This window comes from Cervus elaphus, chromosome 12, assembly GCF_910594005.1.
Source record: "Cervus elaphus chromosome 12, mCerEla1.1, whole genome shotgun sequence".
Classification (NCBI taxonomy): Eukaryota; Metazoa; Chordata; class Mammalia; order Artiodactyla; family Cervidae; genus Cervus; species Cervus elaphus.
The window spans coordinates 92,637,362-92,659,673 of record NC_057826.1 but is presented as its reverse complement, the minus strand read 5'-3'; the positions used below and the strand labels follow the sequence as shown (position 1 = coordinate 92,659,673).

Sequence of the window (22,312 nt, the reverse complement as noted above, 5' to 3'; positions counted from 1 at the left end):
TCTTACCATATACTTTTATATAGGATAGTAAAATATCCTGCTAGCAACAGTAACTGATTTCTTTTCTTTTTTTTTTAGATAAGTGTTATCTATAGAATTTAAAGTGCAAAGTGGCCTTAGGTACAACACTTTGCCATTGACCAAATCTAAAGGTACTATGTTTTTTTGCATGTCACTGTCAATCACAGAAAGTTATTTGCATAATAAAACTTTAAGAATTTAGTATTATAATGATGAAAAAAATTTTCCTTTTAATATTTGATTTCAAGAGGCCTACTGCATTCTTCAAAATGGTGTTTATTTTCCTTTTGGGTCTCAAATGTTTTTACATGGAAACAATGTTATATTATTGATATAAGTCTAAATAACTTCAATTTATATGCAACTGCTTTATATCAAACTTATAAAACCATAGTTTATTTAAAATAACATAAGGATAAACTTTCTTTTAAAAATTAACTTACTTAATTGGAGGCTAATTACTTTACAGTTGGAGAAGTAAAGGGCAACCCACTCCAGTATTCTTGCCTGGAGAATCCCATGGATGCAGGAGCTTAGCAGGCTACAGTCCATGGGGTCGGGTCGCAAAGAGTCGGACATGACTAAGCGACCTCACTTTCTACTTTACAATATTGTGGTGGTTCCTGCCATACATGGATGTGAATCAGCCACGGGTGTAAACATTTTTGTTTTTATTTATAGCTCAATAAAGGCCAGCAGAAGCCCAAGGAAGTATGCTTTCTTAGAGACGTAATGACCTGTGGGTGATTTACACTTCCAAGAGAAACGTACATACAAGAGATGTACACAGGTCTGGAGGTCAAAGTTATAACCGGTTAAAAGAATAAGTGAGTCTGCCAGTCTGACTCAGTGCTGCCCCTTCCCAGCAGTCTGCCTGAACCCACACCACAGTGAATCAAACTGGAGAAACAGGTTCCTTCGCCAGTGAGTGATGGCTACCCAAGTTCTTAATTTTTATTTAAAAAGGAGAAAATAAAGCAAAAAACGTTTACCAGAGCAACTTTGGCTTCATAGTCATTGGAAATCTGGACACAGACTTCTTCAGCTCTGGCTTGACAAGCTCGTTCCACCACCTCCTTCCACTGCTTCTGTACTACGGCCCGCCAGCCTCTCCAGGCTTTCTTCAGTAAAGTTCGCCGAAAATACTGGTCAGCTAGTTTACTTTCATAAACCTGAATGAAAGTAATACACAGACTCAAAACACAGTGGACTGGTAAATATACTGGCAGTAGTAATACAAAACCTCGCCCTGTGGGGTAAGCGGGGTACATGCGTCAGCATTTCATACCGTGTACTCAGGTTCTTCTCATGTGCGGATGGGAGGACAGGCTTAGAAGGCTAAGTGACATGCCCAGGTCACACAGGCAGAAAGCGAAAAGCCAGCCTTGCCTCATTCCAGAGCCTAAGCTCTTATCCATTATATCATGGCTTTATGCAACTCATCAAGGCAGGGGAGAAACAAAAAAACGGATGGAAGAAAATGAGTGGCTTGCCCATGCTATCTTGGTTGTGAATCTGATGACCTGGCTGAGGACAGGACTAGGAGCTGGATGGCAGCAAGGGTGGTGGTGTGGCTCGAGACGGCCCTTTCTCTCCAGCTCGGCGGCCACCACCATAAGCAGGTGAGTTTACACACTCTGCCATCATAATTTATAGTAAAATGATCCTAGTAGGAACACATGCTATTCTTCTATCAAAGAATTTAAAGTCTCCTGAAGAAGCATTTCCAATTTTCTTAAAAAAATTTTCTATTCAAAAATGATGGCAACTTAAACTCTTGCAACTAACATTTGAACATAATATATTATCATTACGTCACCCAATAAATAACCTTCAAAATATGACTCAATTTTAAATAGCCCTTTTAAATATGGTTAATGTAGATTTAATCTACTGAGGTTAATAAAGGAAAGCACTAAGAAGTACTCTTAAAGGAGAAATCGTACTCCATGACAGTAACAGCCTTTTCCTTAAATATACTTCTTGGAACTAAGTGCATAAAGATTACTCCATGACTCACATGATTATCATAAATAAAATGCATATATACGTACGGATCTCCATCCCCTACATTCTTGAGTCTTTGGCTTCTTGTGGGATACATATATACTTTCATACTTTTCTACTTCTGATACAATAATCTACTATTCTCAATTTATATTTACACTGATATACTGAGTCAGCTCACTTAATTAAAAGATATTCAAGTTTAAATTATATATAAACTAAGAACAATTTTTACAGAGTTTTATGGACATGGATTTTTAAAATTCTTTTTGAGGCAAATTACACAACAAACATTTATGCAACTTTATAATGTATAAATATAGTACTGCCTCTTTAAAGATGATATATTCAGGCATTTTAGAAGTAGAAACAATAGAGGGAGCATACGATATGCTAAAGATGATAAATTCATGTAATTAAATCTGAGGTCAAATTTGTTAAAGGGGTTCTATCACCAGGACATCTGTAATTTAGGTACACTCTGTATTTAACCTACCATGACGTAGAAAATGTATATCAACAAATCTACAAAATATAAGTATTTTTTTCCCAAACCGTACCAACCTCAAGTTTAAATTAAGAGTAACATTAAATTAATTCATTTTGACTTATTAAAAAACAAGTCTTTCTCTGACTTGAACAAGAGTTCTAATATGTGATTCTAAATGCTTCTGAGTTCAGAAGTCTAATAAGTATCAATCAGCTTTTGTTTTTCACACTTACATCCTGCCTCGATTTGACGTGGTTGATTCGCCAGTGGAAGAATGTTCTCATCAACTCTATCCTTTCCTTTTGCTTGCCTATGGCATGAGACAAGCTAGAAATCACCTGTAAACAGCAATGAGAAAAATGGTTTTTTTCATATATCAAAAAATGCTAGAAAGAATACTTATGGATCAAAACTGTATTCATCCAGGTAACCTCATTATCTTTACAAAGACCAAAAAACTTCCCCATGTGAATACACTACTTATCAATGAATGAAAGGGAACAAAAGAGGAAAGAAATCTTCATTATGTGTATCCTGGTAATAATCAATAAAATGTGTGTATGAAAATTAATATGATCACTGGCATTTAATTCAAGAAAAACCATCATACATTTGAGAGTTTTGCTATGTATACAAAATGTTTTTATTCACTAGACTTGAGGGCAGAGACCAGTTTTAAAATATCTTTCTAGTCCTTAAGTACCTTTAACAGCTTGGATTAGAAGTTCCTCAATAAATGTTTAATGATTTTCTGGATTGAACAAAATCATAAAAGTAAATAATTAATATTTAATTTTAATGTACTTTTTCAGTGATATTATTACTGTTCTTAAAAAAAAATCTATGAAGGCTTTTAAATCCTGAGATAATATTCTCTTATAAAGAACTGAATAATTGAAATATATATCTAAAATGGGCCCATTAAAAGAGATTTAGTAAACTAGGCATATTTGCCGAGAGATATTTATTCTGGTTCTTTAAGTAATTTCCAAAAGTGGAAAAGGGCAGGGATTCTAAGATACTAGTAATATTCTATTAAGCTGTGTAGTGGCACATGGCTGTTCACTTTGTTTTCAAAAACTAGATATGCATGTATACTCTTTTTGTGTGATACACTCTGAAACAAAAAAATCTAATAAAATATTTTAAAACTGTAGGACAGAGTTTGAGGGTAATATAGAAAATGACTGAAATTAGTATCATTGTTTCAAAAAAGCAAGTTATGTAAAATGACTGATTTTACACTGCATCCTATGACACTCTGAAAAAGTATATTTAAAAAATAACCACAATCTTCTCTAGCTCACTAAAATAGTGAGGGTGCACCTGCAGACAAGTAGCCGAGGTGTCTGTTCTCTGAAAGCCACCATCCTCCTGGGAGAGCTATCGGTTTGCTGCCCATCTGCTTTGTTCAAGGTGCTGTTGGGAAGCCCCAGATTAGCACAGACTTGAACCCTACTCTCAAGTTCTTAAGAGGCTAACAGAAAGCAAAACAAACAGTGCTCTTGTGCTTATCAACATAATGAAGAAAGGACTTAATGAATGGACAAAGACGTATCACAGATAGAATGTGGGATATCTATACCCCTCCAAAAGGATGGTTTAAAATGTGGGTAATGCTGGATCCCCGACATTCTCTTCAGGGCGGTTAGGAAGAAAAGATGGGAAAGAAAAAAAAGAGTGTTCCCACACTCAATACAGCACTCTTACAGCACACTGAACGTGGTGGCCAAGAGAAAATGACATGATCCTAGCACAGTTAATATGAAGAATAAAGCTTATTTCTATGCATCTACTTTCCTACTAGTTTCGGAAGTGAGCTTCCCTTTGTGTCTGGTACGATCTAAACACTCAGTTCCTGGCATTTATTACCAGCAAGACATTTACTGACTCTCACTTAAAAAGCAGTACGGAAAAGAAGACCTCATCCTTTCTCCCAATGGAGACTTCATAGGTTTTCTGCAGCTCCTTCAAGCTGTTGATCTGGCTGCACAGTTGCTTTACATCTGCTGCATGCTTCTCTCTCTCTTTTTTCATTTCCATTCGGTGCCAGTCAATAAAATTCAGTCTCCATTTACTTAGTTCAGATATGATGTTTGTCTGAAAAATAAATATGCTGACAATTAAGTAGTTTGCTCCTTAATGCTGCTTCATAAAATGACGCTTAAATTAAGAAAAAAATTTAAAAACTCAAAACAAGTATTCAACATAAGAGCTATTAAAAAAAACATCCACCAATGAAAATGTTTGTATGTTCAGCAAGCCACAGCTCTTCTTAGTTTACACACCATACTAAGTACATACTTTTTTCTCCCATTTTAAGTTACATTTATGAAATCTTGAATGGCATCACTGGTTCAATGGACATGAGTTTGGGTAAACTCTGGGAGCTGGTGATGGACAGGGAGGCCTGGCGTGCTGTGGTCCATGGGGTTGCAAAGAGTTGGACACGACTGAGCAACTGAACTGAACTGAAGTGTCATTAAAATTTTTTAGGTCTCATTCATTAATAAATAGGACAAATAAAGTCAAGGACTTAAATATCCGTATTAAGGTGGATGAGAGAAAAAGGAAATGTAGGACCATGCCTGAGGTCAAGCCACTGGACTGGGATGGTATTTAGACAGAGATTAACAGTAGAAACCATCAGAGTTGATGCTTTCTTCCTCCAAATCATTGATCACAATGGGCACCTTACAATAAATTGCTAAGACTGATTTTTACCCTACTGACAGGCATAAGCAAAAAGACCAAATAATCACATTATCAAAAAACAGCAGGGATAACAGTAGGGTTAACTGAACATATGACAGTCTTTAAATGGTTGGTGGTGTACTACCTCAGTGGACTTACACCATGGTTAGAAGCATGAAACCTGTTCCATGGAGAAAAATTATACTAAAAGATTACTTCTAGAATTTAAGGTTTCAAATATTGGAGAAAATATAGATGCCACAAAACTCTGATGACCATAATTTCTCCGTGTATGTGAATACTCAGTTTAGTTTTCTCAAGCTATGTTTCAGAAAAACTGTCGTTTTCTCCACTATATTTTAAGCTGCAGAAAAACTGCCATTTCTGGAATACTTTGTTTTACTTAGGGATCACTAACATCACCAAAAAAAAAAAAAATTCTTATCAATTTATCAGTTATACCCTGTGGTTGCTATAAGTGGCTATAAAATGAATACATGTTGCTAAGATTGGGTCTTATGCCTCATATAAAACGAGACAATTCCGTGAGTCATAGGCATGATGCGGGAAAGGTTCAGCAAGCGTCTCTCGCAGTCACACACAGGCTGAGCCATTCAAAATAGTGGAGAAGTTCAGTGGAGAATGCAGAGCTGTTCCAGCAGCTATCCAAAACTGTGCTATTCCAAGTATGGCTTCTGAACCGTCACCTGGGCGCTTGTTAGCAGTGCTCCATCTTGGACCAGGACTGACTAAGAAGTTGCAGTTTATCAGAATCCCCAGGTGATTCATACGGGCAGTAACGACCGACAAGCCCGGATTTACAACACTGGACTGATCTTTGGCAACTACAGTTTGTTTTGTTTTTAACTTTTTAATTCAAAGAAACAAAGAATAACCAGTGAACTTGAGCAAAACTGCTACATTACATATTAAACAACTGTAATACCTTAAGACCTGAACTCCAAAGATCAAGCACATTTTCCATCTTTTGAAGGTTTTCATCAGAAACAACAAAATCAGTCACAATTATTTCATGGGCATCGATAGGACTGGAATTAGACCCTGGTGAGGAAGAGTCAACTAAAAGATTTGAACTGAAAAAATCCATGACCGGGTGAGGTGGCTTCCTTGGGGATGCTGGTGATGACCCTAGAAAAAAAGAAAAGTTGGAGTAATCTAATCTGTGCTCTAATCCAGCAGTTTTAAGAAAAAATGCCACACATTATAATGCATTAAATCTGTCTTAAGGGTACTGAGCATCTTATACAATTATTTTCAAAAGTACTGCTTAACAAATTACCCATATAGCATTTAAAAATCCTTGCAGTAAGTAATATGCTGAAATTATTCCCCTTACTACCTGGATAATATTCACCAAAGCACACAATGTTGTACAGTAACAAAAACAAGCTAAGGAAAAGTCATACCATCTGTCTTTGAATGAACTGAAGTATTTAAATCACATCCTTTTCCAACTTCCATCCTTGTTTTTCTCACTGCAGGGCTATTTCCTGATGAAAAGAAAGAGGTTTTTCTTTTAATTAAACCTAATCAGTCTTATATAAAATACCTAATCACACATACCTAATTGAAGAAGGTAGCTGTGCATAAGCAAGATTTTAGAACAAGGAAAATACAGTAGGCTAGGGACAGGAACACTAAGACAAAGAATAAGGAAGGAAAAACTGTGAGACTTGAAAACGTCTTATTGCATCATTAATAAGTTTAATTCACCCGACAAATATGGATGAAAAAGACTTCAGTTTACTAGTGGCATTCAGTTCATACTGATGTAGTATAAGTGTCATGTCCTACAACACTGGACATTTCTAGGGCCTGCTGCTTTTCCTTAGCTCTACTAAAACTTAAGTGACACTGGTTCCCTCCAAATGGGGACTTCTTTACTTCTACCTCAGAAACCTTTAGTCAATACATGGCAAAAAGGAAACTGGAAAAGAAACCTCACAAGGATGGCTTTGTGAGAGGCTTAGATACTTTGCCAGCTTCAACACAACCTTCTTTACACCAAGCAATGGCAATACCAAGAGTAAAGAGAATGGGGTGATAAATTTACGAAGTTCCCTCTAAGTCTATGTATGGATAAAAATGTCTAAATTCACTGAATGTTAGGCATGTCGATCTCAAACACTTTTTGGAAAGGGCAGAACATAAGCAAATACTATTATTGTTGTTGTTCAGTCGCTCAGTCCCGTCCAGTTCTTTGCGACCCCATGGACTGCAGCACACCAACTTCCCTGTCCTTCACCAACTCCCAGAGCTTGCTCAAACTCATGTCCATTGAGTCAGTGATGCCATCCAACCATCTCATCCTCTATCATCCCCTTTCCTCCTGCCTTCAATCTTTGTCAGCATCAGGGCCTTTTCTAATTAGTCAGCTCTTCACATCAGGTGGCCAAAGTACTGGAGCTTCAGTTTCAGCATCAGTCCTTCTAATGAATATTCAGGGTTGATTTCTTTTAGGATTGACTGGTTTGGTCTCCTTGGAAGTCCAAGGGACTCTCAAGTCTTCCCCAACACCACGGTTTAAAAGCATCAATTCTTTGGCGTTCAGCTTTCTTTATGGTCCAGCTCTTACATTCATCATGACTACTGGAAAAACCACAGCCTTGACTATACTGTACATGCTAGAAAAGACCAGCATCCTTAGGTCCTAAAGACTGCCTGCATGTGTGCGTGTGGACTCAAGTCATGTCCGACTCTTTGCAACCCCATGGACTGCAGCCTGCCAGGCTCCTCTGTCCATGGGATTTTTCAAGCAAGAATATGGGAGTGGGTTGTCATTCCCTCCTCTAGGGGATTTCCCAACCCAGGGACTGAACTCATGTCTCCTGCATGGGCAGGCGAATTCTTTTACCACTGAGCCGCCTGGAAAGCCCCAAGTGAGGCTGTAGGAGAGTGTTTGGGTTTGGGTTTGCTCAGTAGAAAGTGCATGTAATTAAAACATGTCAAGATCACTCATAGTGAATGAATAAATTCAAAGGTCTTATCTTTTGAAGATCAACAAAATTTGGGCAGAAACTGCTCAGTGCTAGTATGTTTCAGTGTTAGAAGAAATACACATGTTTTGAGGTTCTGGTCCTGTTTGTTGATTCGGTGCTGTAGGCTAGAAGCAATGAAACTCCACGTCTACGGAGGGAGAGAACGACAGACCCAGGGCTGTGGCCCCCGAGGTGCCTAAGAGCCTGCGGCTGGGCTGGCTGCGCCGTGCGCTCGGAGGAGGGTCTTTGGGGTTTACTTGCTGCTAATAACTGCTCGTTATCAGGGCCGATCCAGGAGGGTGGTCTGTGCCCCTGGAAAGAACACTCATTTTGAGCGAGCTGTTTGGGATCTTGTACTGAGTAAGGAACAGATAGTAAAAGGAACTTCATCCTCCTTTCTCCACCTTTCACTCACTCATCTATCAATACACATCCTGGTTTGTATTAGTTCTCAGTGTCAGCAACACAGTTCCCAGGTGGGTCCAACTTTGTGGTGACAATCCAGACAGCCCTCCAGGCCCAGATAAATACTGCTGATAAAGTCCGAGCACGTGGTTATGAACTTAAGGGGTTCTGAGGGCTATCTATAGACTATCTCTAATTTGGGGACTTGGGCATTTCATTTCCAGTGTTTCTTGGCATAAAACCATTGTATTGAAAGAGATGCAACACATTTCACTAAGAGACATATAACTGCCACAGTGTTTGCTTTAATTTTATGATTTTTCATAAAATAGTCAAACGAATTTCAAATAAAAATTCAACTGTCATATAAGAGCCAAGAAAAACATTTAAAAATGTAAACTCTTCCCCAGATGACAGATATACACTGCTGATGAGAAGAAGCACTAGAGAAGTGTTTTCACTATCATAAGTCAACAGAATTAAAAAGCTCAGTAACATATTAAATTAAGGGACATCTCGAAAAATATACATAACCTGGATTTTGAAGAATATCATCAATTATAGTAGGAATTTTAACATCTGGCACTGCTTCTCCCTTTGAATGAGATGGCTGCGAAGCACCTGCTTCAGTATTTGGAGTCACTACAGCGTAACGAAGCAGTTCTTCATACTCTTCCTGTGAAAAGTCAACAAAAAATAACGCAGTGTATCCCTGTCACAATGGACATTCTGGTAAAGGAATGGTCACAAAGATGTTCTCTACTTCAGTTTCCAAAACAGTATGCCTAAACAATAGAAAGAAATAGGTACTTGGGATTTATGTCTTTCATTCGTCATTTACTTACTCTCTCGTAGTAAGTGAAATTTCTTAAAAACAAGCAAGAAAATGCAACAAATAGACCTACCCCGATTTCTTCTGGTGATGAAGCTTTAGTACCCCTATTCCTTCAGCGTGTCAATTTAAAACAGTGACACAAAGATTACCTGGGGCACTTTCCTGGAGCCTATCAGCATCTATGACACAGAAGAACCTTCTCTCAACTGGCAACTGCTCGCAGGTGAGAAAAAGACCCAGTCATGTCGCCGCCTGTTTGGAACTTAGTTCCACGATGCTGCTCCCAAAGACTCGACAGTGGGGAGGTCTAGGGATGAAAAGTAGCTTTCGCTCTTGGTGCCCCCTGCCCCACCCAGTTCTACAACCACCCTGAGTCTCTTCATATACAAACATGGAAAGAGTGCAAGAGAAATGCTGGAAGAGAAAGAATAATAAAGTGAAAAAGAGAACATGGATGCCAACCTGTTCAGTTCTACCTGCTGGCAACATGAGAAAAGAGGATGAAAACATGGCAGGTCACCAAGTGTAGGCCTTACAGGAATATGCCTCAAGGTTAAAAAAAAAAAAAGGAATTTCCTGACACAGATAGATATTTATTTAGCCAAATCAAAAAAATTCTATCAGTACTGGAACTTAGTCTCTGTTCAAAAGGGGCTGGTCACTGAGGCAACATATATTCCTATTAAGGACTTCTAAGAGTCTTTTTTTTTTAATTAATTAATTTATTTTGGCTGCGTTGGGTCTTAGTTGTGGCACGCAGGATTTTTAGTTGCAGCATGCAGCTAGCTAAAGCCCCTCAAAGAGTCTTATGGCATGGACCTAGAGAACGTCTTTGCACTAAGATTTGGGGGAAGGTTTAAAGGCATATGAAGTGTCTTGCTCTAAACTATCATTTAATATTAATTTTTCCCCATAAAAAGTTCAGATACAGAAAATTCCATTATCATCATTTCATTAGTCATAAGTGTTATTATTTGACTCACCATCAGGATGAAGAGCTAAGTGATGCTCCAAATTACCTCCTTGAAATGTGCTAAATTGAATTAACAGCAATTGTCTAAATCAAAGAAAGAGCCCTACCTTTAATAAGAACATTATGATACAGTATAGGTGTTTGAAAATTAGCAACCCATATAGTTTCCCTGTGGGTTTCTGTGAGTAAGAATATTTAACTAAACACACCCAAGTATTTTGCTATCAATTAACTTTTAGAACCTACTTCCTCTGGAGGCAATAACAACTAGAGGTAGCCACATCAGCTCTGCTCAGTTAGGTTACTACCACAGGAATAAACTGTGCTCCAGGAATGGAAGGGAAGGGACAGTCAATGACTTTAACTCGTGGCTTCCCTAGTTTGACCTCAGAAAAGGGAGAAAGATCCAAACACATATTTCTAAGTTCTCACAACAATCAGTTTGAGTTAAAGGGGATGGAAATAGGTATACATTAATAGTGTTCAGTATACATATATATTTTAACTTACTTTAAGGAAAAAAATGGAAAAATTAGTCATTTAAACAATTATTTACATTTCATATACGCAGACACAGGCCAAATGGGTTATTTTTTAGTTTAGGGTAAAAATAAGTAATATCCTCTTTCTTTTTCATACCTTTTAGAAAAATTGGAGTATAATTTTTTTTTATTTTTAAGAATTTATTTATTTATTTTGGAACTTATTTATTTTTAATTGAAGGTTAATTGCTTTACAGTATTGTGTTGGTTTCTGCCAAACATCAAGAGGAGTTAGACACAGGTATCCCCACGTCCCCTCCCCCTTAAACCTCCTTCCCGCCTCCCTCCCCATCCCACCTCTCGAGGTCGTTACAGAGCCCCAATCTGAGCTCCTGGGCCACACAGCAAACTCCCATTTGCCTGTCTATTTTACATGTGGTGACGTGTATTTCCACGTCACTCCTTCATACAACCCACCCTCTCCTTCCTCCCCTCCCCCAGCCCCATGTCCATGAGTCTGCTCTCTATGACTGCGTCTAAAATCAGAGTACAATTGCTTTCCAAGGCTGTACAGAAACACGCATCGGCACAGGTACACACATATCCCCTCCCTCAGAAGCCTCCCTCCCACCCCACCCCTCCATTCCACCCCGCCTCTAGGTCATCACAGAGCACTGAGCTGAGCTTAGTAATATCTTCTTAACTGTCAAAGATAACCTGCCTTAAGGTAAAAAAGAATCCTAAAGTAATGACCAAAACTTGTCATTCTGCCTCCCCCGCTCAGTCGCTGGACTGATGTGACCCTGAAACACAGCTGAACCCATGCATGCCAAGTGTGGTCAGGGCAACGGGCTGATACTTTGGAGTTGTGATTAGAGGAGATTGTAAGAGAGTAAGTACTACGGATGCTGCCCAGCCTTCAGCATTTATCATCAATGGTTTTATGAAGAATTCACATGTTAGAAACAGTAATAAAATGCCCTTAAGGGGAATACTGACTTATGAGGGGCTTTTGTATTAAGTGTCTGGTGTTAAATATTTACTATATATGTCAAAGTATATAGTTACTTTATGTTATCTTACACATTATTTTCAGGATTTATACTTTTTAATGTTTCCAGTAATGGAATATGGGCAGGCTTTCAACTGTTGTCAAGGACCAGTAGGGTCATAAGTTGAGGGTTACTAAAAACAGAATCTCAGTTAGGGTGGCATTCTAAGCACAGATAACCAATAACACAGAATGATTTCTGGCATGTCTAGAAGATTCTTCCCCTCCATCTCTTAAAATTCTACTCTAGAGATTTCCTTTGACATAAAGCTTTGTTTCTTGACAAAAATGACAACATGAGATCTTACAAGGTGTTCATCTTATAAGGTCTTATAAGGGCCCTGGACCCAACAATTACAAAGCGTGATTTGTAAGCAATTCTGACACAACCTGGGTGTCTCAGTTCTGACCGTTTCCAGCAGAGCCGGTATCAGACTGCGCAGGTGGAGGGTCAGTCCCATGACTGCCCTCCCCGCCCCACACTTCAGATGCCAGTCGCAAGTCCAGGTTATCACCTGTGCCTCAGACCAACCAGCTACGGACCAGAGGTTCCAAAGACCCCCTCCGTGGGTTTGACTAATTTGCTAGAGGGCTCACAGTACTCAGAGAAACATAACACTTACTAGATCACCAGTTTATTATAAAAGGCTGGACTCCAGGAACAGCCGGGGGGAAGGGATATACAGGGCAAGATTTGGGGAAGGGGCATGGCGCTTCCATGCCCTCTCCCGACAGGCCAGTCACCCCACACTTCCAAGTGTTCTCCTGCGGGAAGTTCCCCAAACCCAGTCCTTTTGGGTTTTTATGGGGTTTTATTAAATAGGTACAATTGATTAAATCAATGACCACTGGTGACTGATTCAACTTCCAGGCCCTCTCCCCTCCCTCAAGGTGGGGGAGTGTGTGTGACTGAAAGTTCCAACCAGCTAATCACGTGGTTGGCTTTCTCCTAGCAACCAGTCTTCATCCTTGGGTGAAGTCTAAAAGTCACATCATCAATGTAACAAAAGATACCTTCATTTCCTCACTAGTTAGGAAATCCCAATATTTTTAGGAGCTCTGTGCCAGAAATGGGATGAAGGCCAAATATTTTAATTATAAATCACAGTATCACTGGTATACCTAAGTTAAACCGTTCTCTTTTGAAGAAGTTGGAATACAGAAAAGATGAAGGATGCAGTAAAGCACTGTCACCTAAAAAGAAAGCAGGAAATGGGAGAGGTACCATTCAAAGGGAAGGCAAGGATGAAACATCTATGTCATAATTCCAGACCACTTTTACCCTAGTAAAAACTCACGGATACTTTTCTAATAGCTTCCCAATTCCTAAACCTGTAATTTCAATTAAAGGAACACATTTGTTTCATAAAATATTTCCCTAAAGCTTCTGTCATCTACTACGATGTCAACAGCCACTTACTCTACTTAGGCATAAACATACTATCCAGCTTTTCCCCTCTTAAGAGGGAGAAAACCCAAGATACACCATGTCAGTATTCTCTCATTCAAAATCTCCTCTAGAAATCTTAATCCATATTTTTGATGATAAAACATTTAGAATTGAAAGAAATATAAAACATTTCATATAAGAGCCACACCTTGCATAGTCGGGGTACCTGTCACTGCCCAGGTCCTGGGCACCAGCGGGAGCTCAGTGGTGCGGCAGCAGGGGCCAGAACCAAGAGTGGAACACTGGGGAGTCTAGGGCCCCAGAACTCTGGATAGTTTCCACAGCAGACTGATTTGCACTAAAGTGAAAGCAACATTCATGAGAGAGCTACAAAGAGAAAATTTCAACAGAAAAGTGTTTCTTCAGATTTTCAGCTTCTCCTTTCATTGTATTGTTTGGAGCTCTGGTACAGAGAATACTAGAAGAGTTCATGATTATTTTCTGAAAGGTTAATTGAAACAATGCGAGGTATTTTTCCAAGTGTGTAAAATAATTCCCAACATTTGATATTATTATAATTTTACAAACATTATAAACATATTATACTTATAAATGTAAATGGCATGAATGAACGAGAAATGTATTCCCAGTTTTCCCTCATACTGTCATGTACTTGAAATAAATAAGTTATAGTAAATTTAGACATGTCTTCCTACCTGAAGATCTGAGGAGACAGAACTGTCTCGGTCGGAGTCTTTTTGCAAAACTGGAGGTGAGCGTATCTCCCCGTCTGATGACATTCTGTATAAATTCTATAAAACAGTAAAAGCTAACTTTAGTTTATTTTTTTGCAATATTTAAATTAAAATAAAATGCTTTCTAAATATGAGTGTGTGTGTGTTTGTGTGTAATAACATCCTATCCTGGAAACAATAATCATTCAACATGTTAAAATCATTCAACATATTGAACACCCACTGGGTTCAAAAAATCACTGGGTAAGAAAAAAACACTCAGCTCCCAAGTAGTGAGCTTATGATGTGGTCAAGGAGATGAGGTAAATACATGAAAGACTAAAGGAAAGTGGAAGCTCCTCAGAAAAAGCCACAGCGCGGGCTGTGGAGCATAAGAGAGTGTGACTGCCGTTCAACAACGTTTGAGCACCTGGATGCTGTGTCTTCTCCTATGAGACACGGAACCGAGAGAGAAGGAACAATTTGGTAAATTCTCTGCTTGAGGAACTGACCTTTTGGGAATACTCTTTTAAGAAAAGCAAGATTATACAGAACAAATTCTAATACCATGCAAAGAAACACTGTTTAAGATCTTAACCAAAAAATAAGTCACAATATAAGTACTTTTAGTGACAAGTACATAAATTACTTAAAAGGCAAACAGTGACTATTCAAAATGATCTGAATACCAGTTATATGCAAGACTTGGGGAGAAAGTTAAGGTGAAGAAGTCCTTATCCTCAAGGTCTCTGCAATCTACAAGAAGGGCTAGACATGCATATACTGCTGCTGCTGCTAAGTCACTTCAGTCGTGTCCGACTCTGTGCGACCCCACAGACGGCAACCCACCAGGCTCCCCCGTCCCTGGGATTCTCCAGGCAAGAACACAGGAGTGGGTTGCCATTTCCTTCTCCAATGCATGAAAGTGAAAAGTGAAAATGAAATTGCTGAGTCGTATCTGACTCTTAGCGACCCCATGGACTGCAGCCCACCAGGCTCCTCCATCCATGGGATCTTCCAGGCAAGAGTACTGGAGTGGGTCACCAGTGCCTTCTCTGCATGCATATAGTAGTAATTACTTTTGAAAAAAGTGCTGTTAGATCCTAAAACAACAGAGGCACAAAGTAGAAAGGTTGGAGTAGCCTTTTTCATGGGGTAGGACGGGGAGGGTGTGAAGAAATGGGAACAGCTGATTGGGGTGTTGAGACCTGAAAGACAGATAAAAGATACAGGATATGTGAGGCAACAGTGCAGTATAAGCAAAGACAAAGAGATGCAGACACATATGCCAGGAACTGCAAGTATTTCGTGAGGCTGGAGCAAAGGGCACAGATCAGGGTTTGGCTAAGGATGAAACAGGCAAAGTGAGGAGCTGCCAGATCATGAAAGATCACAATTACATCATGTCAAAAAGTTTCATCTTTTTTCTAAAAGAAGTTATTAAAGTCTTAATTAAACAAGTGATAACATGATCAGGCTTGTCTTTTAGAAAGATCACTCTGGCAGCTTTCAGGATGGATTTGAGAGGTGGGATATGAAAGAGAGAGCAATTGAGAGCCAACTGCAGTAGTCCAAGAGATATATGTTCCTTCTGGCAGTAATGGAGGAGATAAATGGGGTCAGAGGTATGACTGCAAGTTGTGCTGTGGCAGTGGAAATTTGAGACTGTGATCAACAATCGGTTAAGGGGTTAAAGGGAAGAACTGCTGCTCTGGTCCAGATTTCTGGCTGGCAATGATGGATGGTGGTGATACTCCCCAAGGCAAGGAATACAGGAAGATAAGTAGACTGGGGGAAGGGTAATATGGTCTCATCATCAGACTTCCTGGGGTGAGGTGACTCTAAGGCACTGAAGTGAGGCTGCAAGTATGGAGTATCTGACCACGCCAGTTATTCGATGCACAAGTCCAAGTACTGCCGTCCACAATGACTACAAGGTGAAAGGTGCTTCTTGGGGTTAAGCAAAGTGGAAGCCCTGCACTGGAGGTAAAGGTTTGGGAATTCATTCTGAGGAATCAGCATAATGGGAACTGCTGATACAAGGGAGAGGTTAAGATCACCTAGGAAAAGAAGTGTGAGTTCTTATTCTGAGGTTCCTAGACCCAAACCGTGTGCAGTATTTTTAGTGCATGCATATTTTTCTAGGAAGAGGCTCCTCATCTTCCAATATGTGTCCAGAGGGTACTACAGCTTTAGTAAAGTTAAGGACCACTACTGTAGCTGGGATGGGCTTCCCTTGTGGTTCACTCGGTAAAGAATCCACCTGAAATGCAGAAGACCTGAGTTCAATCCCTGGGTCGGGAAGATGCCTGGAGAAGGAAATGGCAACCCACTCCAGTATTCTTGTCTGGAAAATTCCATGGACAGAGGAGCCTGGCACGCTACAGTCCATGGGGTCCCAAGAGTGGGACATGACTTGGTGATTACACCACCACCACTGTAACAAGAGGAGAGTTAAAATCAGAACTGCTAATATTTAAAGGGTAAGTGAAGAGGAACCAAAAATGATGGAAAAGGAAGTCAGAACAGTAGAACCCCGAGAACAGCATCACAGGAACCTCCAGGAGGGAGTGGTCAGGGACAGACGCCAAGGGAAGATGAGAATCTGACAGAATCCCTTGAGTTTGGCAATCAGAAGTTGCTGGGGCATTTGCCTGGACAATTTCAGCGGAAAGTAAAACAAGTCTTAATCAAGCAGGCTGAAAATTACCAGATGAAGAAATTGAAGGAGAAAGGGCAGATCCAGGTAGAAGTGCAGTATTAGAATGGAAACACAGATTGAGGCTAGACTATGGAAAGGAAATATTAACTGTATTCAGTGAGCATTACTGTGTAGACACAAGATAAGTAAACTAAATCTCAGCATGAGTGACTTTAGTTAAGCCAATTAGGGAGGATAAAATAAGCACATGCCTCTGCAGAAGGCAGGCTGCTTTAAGGGACTCAAATCCACCACTGTGGTAACTTTGTCCTTTCTATTTCCATTCAGTTCTTCCTTTAGGATGTGTTTGAAGATTGGTAATAAGGGGGCCTGGGATTGGGGGTACTGGTAATACGGGGGTTGGGATTGGGGGTCACATCTCAAAAAGAGTTTCTTAATATATATACTGCAGACACAAAACAAATACTGTACTTTTAGAAAATATGCTATAAATCTTCCATCTGTCCTGTTTTGATGACATCAAAGTCTGACAATTTATCTAAAACCCTACAACAGTAGCTATTTTCCTTATTGTTTCTAGTTCTGAGACAAAGGAGAAAAATGAAACTTGCTTTGATGGAAAGCAGATGCACATCAGATAATCAAATTTTCAGAATTCTCTAACCCAAGATCTCAGAAATCACGAGATAAAAATTTCTGAGCGCTTGTCTATGGCCAAATAAGTCAAATTAGATCTTGGTAATTACCTGGCTGTTAACGGAAGCAGGGTCCAGGAATTCAAATTAACCCCCAAGAGGCACTGGAATAGTGAATTACCGTGCGAGCTGGCAGCTGAGTGACGTCCCTGCGCCCTTGACCTGTCCTAACTGCAGGCAAGGAGAGGGGGTGCGCCAGCCCCTCCCCACGCCACGGACTACAGCAGAGGAAAAAGCAGTTGCGAGCAAGCACAGGGCTACAAGTTCTCTCACCCCTGTGTCACATCAAAATGTTACTTAAAAACAACAAAGAGTCACACACGGTCATTTTAGCCCATACGTCTTAAATGACCCGAACCTACAGCTGCAATACCGTTATTACACTTCAGGCAACTTTCCTTCCTGCCCTCTCTTCCCCGACGCCGAGGGGAAACCTCTCCATCTCGCCGTCCCGCAGAGCAGCTCAAGGGCCTTACTTTCCCGAAGACGCCCCCAACCCTGTCGTGTCCGATCCCCAGGGGCTGCAAACCCGGCCGGGGCTATTTAAACCCCACTCCAGAGCCTTCGCCAGGGGCGCCGCTTACCCACTGCCCAGGCGCTCTGCAAACCCCAACGCCCCGCTCCGCGTCTTCTCCCCTCGTCGCCGCTGCAACAACAGCGAGTCCAGCAGCTTCCCCAGCAGCAACCTGACAGTTTCAAACTGCAAAGAGGAAGTAAAGACGGCCCCGGGCATTGGCCGCGAGCTTCAGCAACCTGCCGTCTGATTGGTCCGCGCGTCGGGGGCGGGGCCCCGCACCGGGGAAGGGCGCAGCCGGAATGAAGTTGCTTCGGGAGAGCAGCAGCCTGGCTATGGCTGGTTCGGAGAGGGCGGAGTCTTAAGTAGCTCCGCCCCGCGTTCAGAAGCCCGGGGTCAGTGCGGTTCTGGCCTGCGGGGTACCGGACAACCCTGAGACCCGATTTGGTTAGACTGCCAAGCAGGACTGAAGTCAGCTAGGGCGGAATACTGGTGTCTTTTCGACAGTGCCCGTAGTCTATGCGTGTGGTCCTCAGGCAAATGAATCGTCTCCTTCCTCGGGTGCCCCACGACAGAATCGCTAACCCCGCCACCTGCTGATTCCTTCGGTCTTGAGCAAGACTGAATTTTTAACAGAGACCAACAGTGATTATGACTGCAGGGGTCTGCGGACCACACTTTACGAAACTGGTAGTCTAGGTTATATTAATGACTTCAAACGTGTCAGATTGCAAGGCAAGCCCTTCTGGCGAAGCGAGTGTTGCCCTTAGAGTCATCGTTAAGTACATCCTGGTTATATCACCTACTTACTGTCACCTTGGATAATGCTATCCACATATAGGGTTGTAGGGGGATTAAATGACTTACTATATTTAAAATACCTATCACGCACACATAAAAAAACTAGCCTTTCAGCTTGTATTGGCATAATAGCTAGAGGTACGTTAGGATCCACATGGCAAAGGGAATGTTCCAATCTGAAGGGCAAGTAATGAGATTCTGGTGAATTTTCAGGCTCCCTGTGGCACCTAGAGGATGAGGTATCCGCTTCTTTTTCTGTAGATAGAAGTGGCATAACCTGGATCCCACCTACTTACCTGTGGGTAGAGTCAGAATTCTGTTTATGCAAGCAATGAAATAAGAAGAGCACCAGCAGTTGCTTTGGCACAAGCTATATTTGTCCCCCCCCCCCATCTTTTCCATGCTTATTATAAAGGATAAATTCCTATTGATAGATACAAATTCACAACTGGTTCAAAAATCTGTTTGTTTGTTTTTTTTCCAAAAATCTGTTTTTAAATTGAATTGCCATGTGGTGACCCCTTACTATGTAATTGTTTCTGATTCATTATCCCCGTGCCTTCCTGTACTTGGCTCCATGTTTCTCTTCTCTATCTCTTTGGGGGCAGATTTTCTTAGAAAATTGTTGGGTAAGCCATCACCACTCTTCCATGAAGCTGAATTTAAAAGAGAGAACAAACCTGTCTCTGTGTTATTAATTTACAACAGACTCTTTTCCAAGGTTCCTACAGGGGGAGCCAAAGAGAGGAGACTAGCACTCCCAGAAATCCATGAAAATTGAATTGCCAGCTTGAACCCTGTATATTTATTCATTCAACAAATATTTATCTAACAGTCGTCATGTACAAAGCATTCTGTTGGTACTAGGAATAGAATGGTAAGCAAAACAGACATACTCTGCTGTCATGGAACTTAGTCTAACTGGAAAAAACAGAGTTAACAAGAACAAACCCCCCTCACAAATTCATAAATATGAATTATGTTTGAAGTGAGGAAAAATCAGGAGGAAATGCCTGTATGATAAAGTACATTGTGGCTGAGACCTGAAGGGTGAGTATATAAAGAATTGCTTTCTTTGAGTTGCAAATCTGGAGAGAGGGAGAAAGTGGCAAATAAAGAGAGGTCCAGGGAAAAGGAACAGGGGGTGGAGATGGGAGAGATTTCAGAGTTAGAACCCTTGCTAAGGTTATACTGGGTGAGACTGCCATGGTGTGCCCCGGGATCTTGATGTATCACAGCTAGCCTAGTGGATGTTTTTTCAACAAGACTGCTGGCTCACAGATTTTCCCTCCCTGCTTTTTCATCATCTACTCCTCCATTCAGATGAACCTGCCTTTGTCACAGCCTCTCAGGCTGGGCTTTGTTTCCCCAGGTTATAAGTGGCTGACATAGGAAATTAACCTCCACAGATGACAGAGGCACGCGTCTCCAGAGAGGTCCATTCCTCGTGAACGATGAGTACTGGCCTTCTGGAAACAATGCTCTAAAACACTGTGACCTGGTGAAATCTGAGTTTCAGCAGGAAGGTTTGCAAAGAACATGGTAGATTATTTTTGGGCACTTGGCTCACAGTGCATGTCCCCACATAGAGGTTCTGTAGTCGGACTACACAATCTGTTTAGAATGCCTGTGCACACTGAGAGCCAAAAAGATGGATTTATTGAACACATTTCACTGAGGGAGAGAAGAGGGAGGAAGACTGGCTATAAGCGAAGATGAAGGGAGGTGGTGGGCACCGTGGGCGCCACCGAGGCATTACAGCAGCGCCGTGCAGGGCGGGGATTTGTAGTGCAATAAGATGGGAATAGCAGACCACCTGACCAGCCTTTTGAGACGCCTATATGCAGGTCAAGAAGCAACAGTTAGAACTGGACATGGAACAACAGACTGGGTCCAAACAGGAAAAGGAGTACGTCAAGGCTGTATATTGTCACCCTGCTTATTTAACTTATGTGCAGAATACCTGATGAGAAACGCTGGGCTGGAAGAAGCACAAGCTGGAATCAAGATTGCCGGGAGAAATATCAATAACCTCAGATATGCAGATGACACTACCCTTATGGCAGAAAGTGAAGAGGAACTAAAAAGCCTCTTGATGAAAGTGAAAGAGGACAGTGGAAAAAGTTGGCTTAAAACTCAACATTCAGAAAACCAAGATCATGGCATCCGGTCCCATCACTTCATGGGAAATAGATGGGGAAACAGTGGAAACAGTGTCAGACTTTATTTTTTTGGGCTCCAAAATCACTGCAGATGGTGACTGCAGCCATGAAATTAAAAGACGCTTACTCCTTGGCGGGAAAGTTATGACCAACCTAGACAGCATATTAAAAAGCAGAGACATTACTTTGCCAACAAAGGTTTGTCTAGTCAAGGCTATGGTTTTTTCCAGTGGTCATGTATGGATGTGAGAGTTGGACTATGAAGAAAGCTGAGCGCTGAAAAATTGATGCTTTTGAACTGTGGTGTTGGAGAAGACTCTTGAGAGTCCCTTGGACTGCAGGGAGATCCAACCAGTCCATCCTAAAGGAGATCAGTCCTGGGTGTTCATTGGAAGGACTGATGTTGAAGCTGAAACTCCAATACTTTGGACACCTCACACGAAGAGTTGACTCATTGGAAAAGACCCTGATGCTGGGGGGGATTGGGGTCAGGAGGAGAAGGGGACAACAGAGGATGAGATGGCTGGATGGCATCACCAACTCGATGAACTTGAGTTTGAGTAAACTCTGGGAGTTTGTGATGGACAGGGAGGCCTGGCGTGCTGCGATTCCTGGGGTCGCAAAGAGTCGGACATGACTGAGCAACTGAACTGAACTGAATGGAAGACCTTATTCAGAATATCTTTATTTCCTGGAATCCATAGTTATATTTTGTGACACAGCATTCCCTGGCCTTTTAATGGCAGAAGGGAATTTATTTCTTAGCCCTCATTATCTGCCTTCTGTTCTTCCTAATTATGAAGACATGCCCTTGAATCTCTCTGTTAGCATCCTCTAGTCAAATAAAAACTTCTTTATCCTTAGCATTTCTTTCTCCTGATAAAACAATCTAAGACTGTGAGAGGTAGATTAATTAGTTTTTCAGAGCACATTATTGCTGAGTCCCACTAGTATTTTGAGTACTATACAGATGCTGTATTCTTGAGTCATTAGGGCTTCTGAGGGTAGATTGCAGATGAGAGTAATTCAGCTCAGTGATAGGAATCTGTGCAATTGTTTTTTTCATCCATAATTTTTTTATTAGAGCATAATGCAGGAGACCTGGGTTCGATCCCTGGGTTGGGAAGATCCCCTGAAGAAGGAAACAACTTACCCACTGCAGTATTCTGTCTGGCCTGGAGAATTCCATGGACTGTATAGTCCATGGGGTCACAAAGAGTCAGACACAACTGAGTGACTTTCACTTTCACCTTCAGGTGATTTACAGTACTGTTTTAGTTTTAGGTAAACAGCCAAATGATAAGGTTATACATATATATTCTTTGTAAAATTCTTTTCCATCATAGGTTATTATAAGTTATTGAATGTAGCTTCCTGTCCTATACAGTAGGTTCTTA

At 40.9% G+C, this 22,312-nt stretch overlaps 1 protein-coding gene across 2 annotated transcripts in view; it reads right to left on the bottom strand.

Annotated features, from left to right (window-relative positions):
- POC5 (POC5 centriolar protein) overlaps nt 1-18,147 on the bottom strand; it is a 31,343-nt gene extending 13,196 nt beyond the window's left edge. Inside the window, exons 1-8 of one of the 2 annotated variants that reach the window (XM_043920105.1) lie at nt 18,027-18,147; nt 14,064-14,159; nt 9,151-9,292; nt 6,640-6,723; nt 6,159-6,361; nt 4,442-4,618; nt 2,752-2,856; nt 1,014-1,193 (exon numbers count right to left, since the gene is read on the bottom strand). In XM_043920105.1, coding sequence (XP_043776040.1) covers nt 1,014-1,193; nt 2,752-2,856; nt 4,442-4,618; nt 6,159-6,361; nt 6,640-6,723; nt 9,151-9,292; nt 14,064-14,147 — 975 coding nt within the window. In that variant the 5' untranslated portion in view covers nt 14,148-14,159; nt 18,027-18,147. Of the gene's footprint in view, nt 1-1,013; nt 1,194-2,751; nt 2,857-4,441; nt 4,619-6,158; nt 6,362-6,639; nt 6,724-9,150; nt 9,293-14,063; nt 14,160-18,022 lie in introns of both variants that reach the window. The other variant, XM_043920106.1, reaches the window with a different exon arrangement.
- Between the last annotated feature and the right edge of the window lie 4,165 nt (nt 18,148-22,312).